Source organism: Topomyia yanbarensis, chromosome 1 (assembly GCF_030247195.1).
Source record: "Topomyia yanbarensis strain Yona2022 chromosome 1, ASM3024719v1, whole genome shotgun sequence".
NCBI classification, from domain to species: domain Eukaryota; kingdom Metazoa; phylum Arthropoda; class Insecta; order Diptera; family Culicidae; genus Topomyia; species Topomyia yanbarensis.
The window spans coordinates 205,990,143-206,003,706 of record NC_080670.1 but is presented as its reverse complement, the minus strand read 5'-3'; the positions used below and the strand labels follow the sequence as shown (position 1 = coordinate 206,003,706).

General features: G+C 36.5%; 1 protein-coding gene across 1 annotated transcript; it reads right to left on the bottom strand.

Annotated features, from left to right (window-relative positions):
• Positions 1-187: 187 nt before the first annotated feature.
• On the bottom strand, positions 188-2,233 carry LOC131689412 (uncharacterized). The gene is made up of 5 exons (XM_058974485.1): positions 1,663-2,233; positions 1,274-1,603; positions 1,072-1,186; positions 875-999; positions 188-818 (listed from the first exon to the last, which is right to left on the bottom strand). Exons 1-5 carry the CDS (start codon positions 1,768-1,770, stop codon positions 492-494), a joined length of 1,005 nt encoding a protein of 334 aa, XP_058830468.1. The 5' UTR covers positions 1,771-2,233; the 3' UTR covers positions 188-491.
• Between the last annotated feature and the right edge of the window lie 11,331 nt (positions 2,234-13,564).

The window sequence follows — 13,564 nt, the reverse complement described above, 5'->3', positions numbered from 1 at the left end:
ACGAACGTCCATCGTTGGACCCGTGTTGAACGATTTTGAAACAATTTTTTGGACGTCTCAGTGGGATTTCATTAAAACCCAGTAAAGTTCAGCCGGAAATGAGCCGGAAATGAGCCGGAATTGCAGCTGTTTCCAGTCAGTATTCCGGCTCCAGTGACACAATCGATTCTAGTTAGAATAGGTTGTGTCACTGGAGCCGGAATACTGACTGGAGCCATCCGGATTATGACTTGCAATTCTGAATGGTTTCTGTAAGAAGAAATGCAACAACCGATTCCTATTTAAATTGGTTCATGATCGATTGTTGCATTTGAACTGGAACTAAACCGGTTTACATCCAGTGAAGAAATTGGCCGTCAAAATTTTGTTTTGGATACAACACAATGCAGTCTTTCTTTTCTTATGGAATATTTTTACAATAATAATTAAAGAAACTTCTGTTTATTAAATTTTATGGTTTTTAGTAAGTATTGTATAAAAAAGTTGTCCTTTTATTTGTTGTCAATACGTGCGCGGGAAACTTCAATAAAAGTTTGGACGAGTCTATTCACAGTTGTCCTCTGACTGTGCGGAATTATATTATATATGGCACATGCCAGAAAGTCCCAAAACATTCTAAAATTAGGTGGCACCTCCACTCCGAGAACTGCGTGGCATTTGAATAAAATTTCCACTGCATGAATAGAATTGTTAGTCTCGAATATAACTTTTTTCTCACAAATGACGGCATAATTTCCTCTTTTCATCGGGCTTGCTACGCACACCATGTGTAGTTTGGAATCAGTTGCGGGGGATGCCATGTATGTATCTAAGCACTCCTAATGATGATATAAAATCATTACATCTAACCTTATGTATATTATATTGCATTTACCCCAATCCAACGAATTAAAATTGAAGCCGAATGTTCTTCGCCTACAGTTGGACAACCTACCAGCGTTCTTTTTTGTACGCGAATTGGCATATGAGAAATTATTCTCAAGCATCCTCGAATGTGATCTGTGAATAGTTTTACAAATTTAAAATTTTATGACAGACCTTTGGGCTAAATTAAAAAAAATTATATCTCACCATCTTCTACTCTAGAGAATCTGGACGGTGAATAAGATAGACACTGAGAGAAGACATCCTCGATTTTGAGACCTTCTGTTCTGTTAGGATACAATCTCTCAAACATTTGACGAATCTAGAAAAAGTGATATGATATAAATATTCATATGTTCCGTGAATACCATAAAGTGAAATAGTAAATAATAAAAAATAAACATGTTACCACCAATCCTTCATATGAACACAGGTGTGGAAACATATCCAAGATATCATTAACGGGTTTCTTTTCTTTTAATAACAGTTTGAGGACTGGAAAGCATCGGTCCATTTCATCACAAATATGTTCTGCTACTGATGCCGATGCAAGCATTACTCGGAGCAATTGAGCCCGCTCTACAAGTTCAGTTGAAACGGACTCTTCTACAGGCATAGTTCCTCGATTATATTTATGTTTTTCTGCAGGTAGCTGTTTGATGACATTCCGGATGCGATGAAATATCATGCCAGTATGAGCACCCTTTTCCTTGCCTCCGTTGCGCCAAAAGAAAAATGACTAGCATGAAAATAATTATAATTATATTAGAGAAATTAAATAAGCATAGAATAACAAACCTCATCAGGAGCAGTTGGTGTGACTCGCGTATTACTAAGTTGTGGAAATAATTTTACGATTTGAACAGCTGCCGCATGCTGTTGATCAACAGAAGGATACCTGCGCATTTAGAGATCATTGGTTCGTTACTCCGAAAAAGACCAAAAAGATTCCGTGAAAGATTAAGTTCTAAATTTCTTAAAAAAAATCTAAATGGTAAAAGTATGAACGGTATTTGATTCGTAATTCTTTGCATGCTGGGACACATCTATTTTCTGAAGAAAATCGGTCAGTTTATTACTGTTTTAAAAGTCTGTAAATGTCTGGACCAGGCATACGCAGAACTTTTTTTTAATCACCGATATCATACTTTTTGATCTGCCTCTCGTTTCTTCTGCTGCAAATTTTGTGCATTGGACGTATTCGGTCTATCCACTAATTGAATATTTACTAGAAGTATATGCTAGAAAATGCATGAAAATTCTCGACAAACATATGATTACGGCCTAAAAGCCAACTGTCAAAATCCACTTTGAATGGAAATTCCGGACAAACCGTTACACGCCAATCACAGATGTTGGTAGTAAACGAAAGAGAAAAGTTTTCTCTTTCATAAACTGTTGTGAGCTGTGTTCGACTAGTAACGGTTTGTCTGGAATTTCCATTCAAAGTAGATTTTGACGGTTGGCTTTTAGGCCGTAATCATATGTTCGTCGAGAATTACAGCAAAAGAGACGGGAATGAAAGTATGCTAATTCTGCATATTTTTGTTTCTCAGTGCAGCAAATCTGTCCACAGTCTGTAAATCTGGCATCGCTGTTGCTCGATTCAACGACATTGCGGCTTAGTTAGACCCTTTGGTCGATTTACGATTGAACTGTATATGTAAACAAATAAACACGCTCGCTATAAACAGAAATTGTATACCTTTAAATTCTGTTGGTTTAAATGTTTAAGTTATTATAATTCGTCGTCGTCGGTCGTCTTTATAATTTTGTGCCGGAACATGACGAATTACTTTTTCTAAGTACCACCGTCAAAGACGCATGTACGTTCTTATGCCGAAGTTTATAAATCGAACCAGATTGAAGATGTGAAAAGAATGGTCAATATTGAAATCAGGATGCGAAGAACTGATAACTATGTGGTTTCCTCTAGCAGTTTGTACTGTGTTTCATACATTTCTTTACATTTATAATCAGAAGTGAAGTTGTTTGGCCGTGCTTCATTACTATGCATACTTCATAGTTTCATAGGCTCAATGAAGTAATAATGCATGATACTGATTGACTACGATGTTTTTTGAAATAGAAGCTTCACAACGAAAGGCATTGCTTTTCTCTGCTCATAGACAGTGTTAGATCACCTGCATATTTGCTCGAAGGACTACTAAGGGCCGATTTCTTCATTCTCGCTTAACGTCTTAACCAGGTTTAAACGTACTGGTGAACCCGGTTTAAAATTTAAGCGAGGATAAAGAAATTGGCCGTAAGCCCTATAAATATGTATAGGCATTGCGCATTTCGCCGCAAGGTTGCTCTAGCGGAGAGACTCGTGCGGTTCAATGTAAACAATTCATTCTATCACACTTTAAGGAGTGTTCATAGTTTGATGCACTAGTAGAGTAACAAATAAAACTTTCTACTTGCCTTTGACCGTCCATTATTTGAGTCTCCATTTGCTTGCATGCGACTCGTGTAAGATGATTTAAACCGTCCTTATCTGGTACGATCCCTTGATCCAAAATTGGATACAAAATTTTCATTCGGAGTTTTGCGTCATCTTCGAATGTCGAACGGTTAATCTGAAAACGTTAAATATGTATAGTACGACAAGCGCTTACAGTAATTATAGTAGAAAGTTTACCAAATTTTGAACATTAGTGGAAGTCTCATCAATTTTATCTTTGGTCGGATTAGCTTCAGAACTATAGTTTTTTATTATGTTAAGAATTGTTAGACGGGATCCTTTTTCGATTATCCCCATTTCAACTAGGTCGGCATCGTTGAGCAGAACTAGGTTCTGATCGTTTATTTTTTGGGCTGAAAAGAGCGAATAAGTATATATAAAGTTTAAAGTGACATCTCAAGTTGTTTGCACTACCTTCTTGATTGTTGTTTATTTTATTATAAATTTATTTCCAAGTTTATTTCCCTACTAACTATCTACATATTTCAAACTTATATAGTAGTTTTCTTCTGAATCTCCGTATATACTCCATAAGTTGTATGTTTTTTTCGTTTGCAAGTTCTTGTGTGATATGCGAATAACTTGACTGTCAGTTTTGAGTTTGTAACTGTTGTATTGTAAACAATATTCGCATTCGAGATGCTGTATTAGGCAAACAATTTGATTATCCGATTGCAATATATCTATTATCAAACCATAGGACATTTCGTTGCATACTTGGTATTTCGCTATCAGTCCCGGCCGAAAGCTTGTGTTATTTATTTTCATATGGTTTATATATTTGATTGAATCTGGTAGATCCCGGATCAGGAGTAAATTATTTAGAGATTTTTGACATTAAAAATGTCTTACTCCACTATCTGGGGCTAGGTGTCATTCTAAAATCTAAACTATCTCCCATGTAACGAAACTATGTAAGGTTTGCACGCTTATAACTCCGATATTACTAGATGGATTTTAATCATTCATACACCAACCGATTCAGAAACACCTAACTTAAATATTGGTAATAATTTAATATCTCCCCAATAAAAGTAGACTTTTGGAAATTGGTAAAATTAAAAAGTTCACGAAAAACGGGAAAATTACCATTCGTGAGGCAGATTTCTCAGACACAGCCGTCAAAAGAGGGCAGCTTAGTGACTCAATGAAAGACGAAAAGTCATAAATAGAAGCGACGCATGTCCGTTTAAATCAGTTGTTGCTCTTGTCTCATACGAACAACATCGTCTCCGGGCGATGCAATAAGCGCTATCGATTTTCGGCAACGTTGGCATTTGCACACACTCGCACCTATGTGACTAAACCATATACGGTTAGTTTATAAATAGAGGTGACGCGTACCCGTTTGAATCAGTTTTTGTTCTTATGTCGAACGGGTAAGATCATGGCTGCAGCGTGTGGGCACTACAATAAGCGGTAGACGCTATGCATTTTCGGCAGCGGTGGCCGTGTGCGGATTTTTCGGGTACCAGCACGGTGTCACAGAATGATTTGCAAAGTGGGTGGGTGGGGTGGTTTGGATTTAATTCAATACGGTGTGTGCTGCTTAAGAGTGTTGCGTTTGAATAAAATATATTTATTTTTATGCATGCGTGTGCGTTGTAACTTGTTAATCCATGTTTACGGCGCATTGTAGCTGCCTAGGGTTTTCATATGTTTCATATTTTGGTTATATGTTTTTTATCAGTAAGGCATCTGACAACGTGCTTCTGTAGTTATTGCACTGTTCAGCAGCGTAGTATTTTATATAGGGGAGTACACTCAGGTTTTATTACGCGGTATTTTTTACGCGAATTTTGAAATTTCCGCGGTTTTCATTTACGCGTTTTTTTTTAAATTTAGGCGGTTTTCATTTGCACGGCCTGTATCCCCTGCGTAAAAAAAACCTGAGTGTAATTGCATCGGAAACAATCACATTCCCAGCAGAACTTTTTGTTTTCTAATTTCAAACACTTTTGTTTCGTACTGTACACAACGGAAAATTTTAAAACAGAACTTACCGTCCCAGCAGCAGTTTAGGCGGGTGTTCTTTTTCGATTCAAATTCAAGCCATGTCTTAATCGTTACTGGACTTAAAATTGTTTTCCCAGTTTATCCAGTCAGAGTATCTGTCCTGCCCTATGTAGTTAAAACACAGTTCTAATTGCGTTTTAAAGTATACAACAAATTGAACGGTTAGGTATACTAATTTAAATTTTAAAATATATCTGATTGAAATTATGAAACAAACCGCTGTACTGAAGATATAATTATGTCAGTCCTATTACCACATAAAACACCTATATAACATAAAACGCTGCAGAATTGGTTTAATAATACAATGTTTACACTACAGAGTTATAACACGTTTTAATAATTAGCAACAAGAGAAAATGTCACCAAGATAGCATAAAACCCGTTTTAACTGGTAGTGCGAACATTGCATAACAATGTAATTTATCAAATAATTTCATTTTTTTCACCACTAATCGATCAAAAAATACTTAACCTTAAGATTGTTTACTTAAGTTCATTAATACATTATTGAAAATTTAAATGGAAAATGAAATTTCATATTTCATGAAGAATCTGTATATTTCCGTTGCTGGGCGTGGGCTTCCTCGTCACGGTTCTAAATATGGAACTTTTCTTTTGAATATATTTTCTGGACAGACCAGCCTATTTTTACTAGATGGATTAGCCAAATAATGCCAATCACCTAGTGAGATACTTGATTAATTAATAGATTACCGTTAAAAGACCTTCAATAAATTATGTTTTAATGGGGAGGGTATATAGCAAATTGTAACATAAAAAACAGGCGAGTGAGCAAGAACTTGAGTCGATATGTGTGATAGATAAAATACATTTGCACGCTCTTGAAAAAAGCTACATTTTTAATGTCACCGTGGTCGTGTCCTGTACACAACCCTTTAATTTTTTTGTGTATGTGCTTTGACGAAACGATATCTACCGTACCAATTTCGTATGAATGGTCAAGAATAGTGGTTATCTGTGCTAGATTCAGGCGCTTAGCAAAGCTGTTTGTTAAATTGATGAAATTGTTGCATGTCTTCGCTTGGGATTTCGACTCCTTGAATTTCGCTTCGAAGCGTAAGCAACTATGATTAACAACTGGCCCATCCTGACGAATTATGTAGGGATAATGAGAGATGTGATGGAATTTATTGGTAGGGTTGATGGCAGGGAAGCAGGATTTGAACAACTTGTAAAAACATTCGATTTCGTTTTCCAGATCGTTAATCTGATTCAATGTTAGCTTATTGGAGAAACTATAATAAGTTATTTTCATGAGAGCTCTAAGCAATGATGATAAATTTGAATTAAATCCGAGAATCTGGTTGAACATAAAAGGGAATGCTCGAAGGAGAAGCCAACATTGCGAAGCTGACTGAGGAATAGCATGTCCACGTGCTTTTAACTTCTCGCAAGTAAAATTAGCGGTAGGTTTATCAGCCTATTCAGTTATACCGTATTCGTAATTCTGTATAATTTGGTTGACTTGACTAATCGTTATCACTTTATGGATATTTACAGCTTCGTTCAAAACACATTTGATTACGACCATGACGACGCCTTCCAAAAGATCATGCATTGGATCAAACGTGTTATTTTCCGCTATGTTGAAATATTTAACTTCATTCAGTGCTGATTTTCGAATGATTCCGCATTGTGAAGGTGTTTTAGTTCCGCTTTGAAGAGCATTTAAATCACCTTGTATGCTTTCTTCAGTGCGATGAGGGAAGGTATCACCAATGTTTCCACAATGAAGTGCAGTACGCGTCGCATAGCACATTCTACAGAATAGACTTGATTGGGGCCCCATTAACTCGAAAATTTCATGAATTGCCAGCGTGTCCCCCAAAACATGCACTAGAACTGCCCTCATCGTAAACTTTTCACTCCCATATTGTACTACAACACCATCATCTGATTCAAGCTCACGCAAATCTTGAATCAGCGGTTTCATAACGTTATTGTAGCCATATTTTTTTACATCTCTTGAGCGAACTGTAAGCGTTAGATATATCCTGTTGGAGGATGAATTAATTGCGGGGTGGAGATTCTCAATTTTAACACTGAAATTGGTAAGTTTTTTTTTGATTTGCGTGATCCCAAAGGGTTCAGATATTCGACATCGTCCAGATGAAGCGAGAGTCGTAATGCATCGGGAAACCGTGTCAGGAACGGGTGTGTTTTGAAACGTTGACCATCTTTGAAACCGCACAAGATATCGTCATTCACTGCTTCTTCTGCTATCATCTTGCGAGCTCCGGGATTCTTCATAACCAGTGCTAAAATGCTGGTTAGTGGAATATAGTGAGCAACGTCTTTCACTATTTGTACACTTTTTCTTTTGCCTAGTTTGGTAATCGCAGGGACAGTTTTAGTGATTCTAGTTCTTCCCAAGACTTCTTCCCTAGGGTTTGGCACAGCACAACCCGCAACTCCAGACAAATATGCTAGGTTGTCTTTTGGAGAAGCTACGTCTGCAAAAATTCCATCCAAAGATGCGTCGTTTATAAATTTCAAAGCGTCGGTATCGTTTAATGGGATCGACTTCGATTTCAAAAATTCTCTGAATAGATTCAACATGTAACACTCGTAATCTTCTATAAGATTCGAGGTAATCTGTAAGAACTTTTTGATTTTTGTCTCGGGAAGAGATACATCTTTTCGCAAATCTGTGGCGAATTTACTAATTTTCTTAGTAATTTCATCCAACGACGGCGCCGTTTTAAAGAATATGGTATTCGTTATTCTCAACAGATAATCATCATCTACGAGCATATTTTCCGGATGATTATTTTGAATTTGTTCAACAGCGTCATGGTCGTATGAAATATTTGTAGAATTTTCTGTAATTAGTGGATGAACACTCTCTATGTGCCGTTTCAAGCTCTTAAACCTCTGGTACAGTGAACCACATTCTGAACAAAGGAAAGGTTGAGCGGCTGCTTTGCTGGTGTTCAAATTGTGTACCAACCGGAAGTGTTCCTTCAATTCATCCACGTGTCCAGGAATCATCTTCCCACAATTTGGCACATGGCATGAGAAACCTGAAACCTTACACTTTTTTCCAGTATATATATATATATATATATATATATATATATATATATATATATATATATATATATATATATATATATATATATGTATATATATATATATATATATATATATATATATATATATATATATATATATATATATATATATATATATATATATATATATATATATATATATATATATATATATATATATATATATATATATATATATATATATATATATATATATAATATAACGTGAATATTACCTCGCAACTTCATTGCAGTTTCAGCATCCACCTCTTCCGAAATCTTCTGCATGCTGGTTGTTCAAATCCACTCTTTCAATTAAAATGTATTTTACACACTACAACTCTAGCTTCAACTATTATAAATATTTGAACAAATTTTTATTTGTGAAAAAGTTATGAGCGATAACTAAACGAGCGTGTACCTACTAATGGAAAATGGCGGATGACGCTTGGAATTTTTAACTTGGCGAGAAACGGCTTTTCCGTTTGGTAACTCCAAAACGGTTTCTTGTGTAATACCCAAAAATAGAGTCAGAGTTACTCAGAGATATTATACATGACAACTCAATTTTTGACGTTTACGAACATCATTCAAAACTGAGTTAAAAGTACTCAGAATCTGAGTAACTTTTTACGAGCGTGTGACTTTTCTGCACTGCACGAACTGTCAGAGAAAAGCTGGAGGGGTAGGACTGTGTTGGAAAGTTAAAAGCTGTTCCATCAGGGCAGGGTTGTACTTATGCGGGGTAATATATTAGGTAGTCAAAAAAGTTTTAATGGTTTTTATCATAAAAATGAACACAGATTTTTCAACGCCCCGAAAAAAAAAATCAATCAGGCATTCCCCGTTTTGCACTACTACCTTTCCTTGTCCTTTGAGTGAAAAAATAAATAAATAAATCTTTTAATTCGCTTATTGGACCGATTGACAGACGTCAAAAAGTCTCAAAAGAAGACACTAGTAGTGTAAATGCATCTGTTCACATCTCTAATTATTGTGAGATTGTCAAAGTAATTTTGAAATGAGATTCTTTGAAGGCCTACGCCTAGGTTCACGTTCATTTTCACTGAGGTAAGAAATAGCTATTTCTTACCTCAATGAAAATGAACGTGAACTTGATGCGCACCAAATTGTTTTTTTTTTCAATATCTCACTTATAGTGCATAGAAATTAGGGTTCGCAGTACCGACTCTTCTTGGCGAGAACCGGTACTACGGTACTAAAGCCCTCAGTACCGGTAGTACCGGTAAAGTACCGGTGCTTGAACATTTTTTTAAAAAATTCGAAAAAAGCTTCAAAGTGAAATTTAATACTCAAATTGATGACCTTATTCTCACGTGATTAATTTGTGCTGATCAAAAACATGTTTATAGTTTTTAGTTGTTTCGGAATGACATACTCATTTCAGCGGAAGATATTTGTCGTATGCGGTACGTTCTTTTATTTCGAAATCTAGGCCACTTTGATATCAATAACTGCTAAGCGGTGCGACTTCCATTGACTTCAACAGATGGTTAATGTAAGAAACCCTATTAACATTAGTAAATCAAAGCGAGAATGGCAGTAAATCCAAGCTGGTTGCTCGCATTTTCTCTCTTGCTTTTCTGTAAATTGGTTTCGACCTTTATGTCATTTGCCTATTATTCTCCAATGCATCCCAAGGCTCCTTGCTTTCCTTTAAACTATGGAGTCTTGCAGAATTTTCCGATCGCCAATAATTACATCGCCATTTGAAGCAGTTCACCAATTTTGAAATTGTTAGCTACTAAATCGCTGTTCGTTCTTTTATAGATAAAGGTTTAAGAGCAAACCAAATCCAGACATGACTTTGACCATATTTTTATCGAAATTAAATTTTAATGATCTTGTACTGCATTTCAAAATATTCCCATGTAGCGTAAGAGATGTAAAAATTTGCTATGATTTATTTTTATTAGCGACATTCTGATTGGTTTCCATTATTCACTAGGCGGCGCGTAATAAAACTATGGTCAAAGTCATGACTGTATTTGATTTGCTCTTAAACCTTTATCTATAAAGCTTCTAGAATTATTATGATGATGGCTCCACCTCATTCCCCCACAAAGGTTTGCTCAACGATCTATCTAGAAGGTAATTAATATAAATAAAAGCCATCTTGCAGACCGATATTTTGAAACAGGTTCCCCTAGAGAGTCCACATAATTTTCATAAAAAAATGCATGGTACCGAAAATACCGGTACTAGCTTTTGTTCAGTACCGGTATTACGGTACCAAAAATGGGTCGGTATTCCCGGGATTATTGGTACCGGTATTACCGGTACCATAACCCTAATAGAAATTGGTGAAAATGAAACTAAACCCCGATTCTTTTAAATATTCCACGGTGAAATATGTTCGCAGTAGATATTTCACTTGTTCACCGGGAGTGTAATCGCGACGATGGACGGAATTGCATATAAATGTCATCGCTGTTCACGGTGAAAGTTCGTTCGTTCAAATACCAGTTTGCATTCTGACAAACTGTAAACTGCCTCCACCGTGAACAATGGCAGGTGTTCAACACTTGTTCACGTTCATTTTCACAGGGAGTATAGATAGTGCTTTCGTTAGGCAATGGTCCAATCAGCGGAGGCCCAACTAAACAGCGGTCCAGCTAAAAAGTGAACCACGACTATATTGGCTCATTTGATATGTTCCCCATGTTGTTCGGAGATTTGTGCCTTGACATGTCATCTCTTCACCTTCCTGATGAGAATGGAAAGGGAGGTGAAAGAAAAAAAGCATGGAAATGGAAAATTACAACACAATACAATCACAACATAAAATAATAAACAGAATTTTGCCCTCCCGAACGTACGATGAATCCTACTAATAAAGCCTATACCTTGGCCTATACAGTCGTGATTCACTGGTTGGACACTTAACTGGACCGCTTGTTAGTTGGACCTCCGCTCGTTGGGCCATTGTCCAACTAAAAAGCATCTGAACGTCAAAATCTCGTTTAAAATTTACCTTGACAATCAATCTAACAATATTTTGAGATGTGAACAGATGCATTTACACTGCCAACATCTCCGTTGGAGTTTGGTGACATTTGTCAGTCGGTCCAACTAGCGAATCAAATTCGTTAGTTGAATAAGGCTGTGGCCCAACCAGCGAATCACGACTGTATTTGGTCGTTTGTTGATCTGCCGTTGATGAAACCGGCCTGATAATTCCCGACAAATGCATTTACCAGCGGTGGTAGGCGCCGAAACAGAATCTGGAATAGCACTTTGTAAGCGGCATTTGTCACTGTGATTTTATGAGTATGTTTCACACATTTGTGAGTATACCATTTATTTATACGTCAAAAAGTGATTATATTTTAGTTATGAACGAAGAGCATGTTTCACGCATTTTCAAGAATGTGAACGATAAAGAAAAATGCGTAAGAAGTATATCTCACAGAGAAAAGAAAATTTACACTTCGACGTGAGGCCATTTTCATATACAGTCGTGATTCGTTGGTTGGGCCACACCTCTGTTCAACTAACGAATCAAATTCGTTAGTTGGACCGACTGACAAACTGACTCTAGCCGAATAGAAATGTACAGTAACAAAACCATGATTTTCACTGTGACAGTACAGTAATTTTACAATCATTTACAGTAAGTTTTAGTGTCATGCTACAATACAAAAACAATAAACTTTAACGTTTTTACTGTAAATTTCAATGTAAAATAGACTTTTACAGTGAACAAGGGGGGTGGTTATGTATCTTAACATTAAAAAAATCAATTTTTCTCCATACATTTTTTTTCTCGAAAACAGTAAAATTTAATGTGAATGCACTGTATCAGTTTTTTTGCTGAACAGTGAAATTTATTGTTACATGAAATTTTATTGTAAATCTACTGTGAGAACTTGGCATCGAACAATGTTGAAACAGTAATAACTATAATATTTATTGTTTTATGATTGTTTGTAGGGTAAATTCTATTGTAAAATTCTATCCGGGTAGTTAGAGTGTGGCCAAGAGGTCATGACGTATCCGTTTACGTCAAATTCCATGTTCGTTTGGATACGTCATGGCCTCTTGGCCACACTCTAACTAGAGTGTTCTAGGAGGGTTACCGTCAAGCTACGTAATTACCAGGGGGTATTTAGAGGTTTGTGACGAAATGCTGCGATGGAGGAGGGGGTGTTAAAAATCACTCAAAAAATGCTACGTCATTTGTGGATGTAGCCTGGCAGCTTTACATATGGCAGTTGGAGGAAAACAAACAACCAAATAGTGTGAGTGAAATCATTTGCATAGAACTCTAATCGTCGTGTAAACGATTTGTTTGCCTTCCAATTGAAACATCAGTACGGCACAATACCAACACAGCAGGATAAGTCTATGGGCGGATGGCGTAAATGTATATTGTATTGTCAAAAAAGGGCCTTGCGATACATGAACGACGTTGGTTACCATTATGGCAGGTCAAACGTATCACCTGTACCACAGAGAACAGACATCCATCTTCAGCATTCAACTTGTGTAAAATCTCTAACGGTTTCGAAGGTAGTTGGGATATCCAAACCAGGTGCGCTACTGTCGTCATGTTTTTTTGTGGCTGAGTTCGACAGAATTGACAGCGGTTATTCCTCTACCCAGTCAAACTAGTCCGGAACCGGTTGTTTTCTTTGAGCAAGATTCCATACTGAATCCATTCAGGATTTCGAACCGGTTCCGGAATGGATTTGATGGATAGTTGGGATAGGTTGGTGCGGCGGCGATAGTGTTTATCGTATATTAATTCAAATGTTTACACACGTTTTTTAAATATTTTTGTTCGATCATGGATGTCTGTTCTCTGTGCATGCACTATGCAAGCAGAACTAGGGGCAGATAACTCTACACACAGAAAAAAATATTGGTAAAAGTAAGAGTGTTCCGCTCTTACCAAAAAACAGCCAACGCCAACTATTAGGTTGAAAGTAAAACTTTTAAATTAATCAAGAATAATACAGTCGTGATTCGCTGGTTGGACATTTTTTAACTGGACCATTTTTTAGTTGGACCTCCGCTAGTTGGACCATTGTCCAACTAAAAAGCATCTGAATGTCAAAATCTTATGTCAAATTTACTTTGACAATCAATCTGACAATTATTAGAGATGTGAATAGAT

What these genes read in the sequence shown, in the direction of transcription:
- LOC131689412 (XM_058974485.1), bottom strand. Translation starts at nt 1,770, where the DNA reads ATGCGCAGGTATCCTTCTGTTGATCAACAGCATGCGGCAGCTGTTCAA. An exon ending in GTTCATATGAAGGATTGGTG is followed by an intron (nt 1,187 to 1,273) that starts GTAACATGTTTA and finishes CACTTTTTCTAG; the next exon opens with ATTCGTCAAATGTTTGAGAG. An exon ending in ATTCTCTAGAGTAGAAGATG is followed by an intron (nt 1,000 to 1,071) that starts GTGAGATATAAT and finishes AACTATTCACAG; the next exon opens with ATCACATTCGAGGATGCTTG.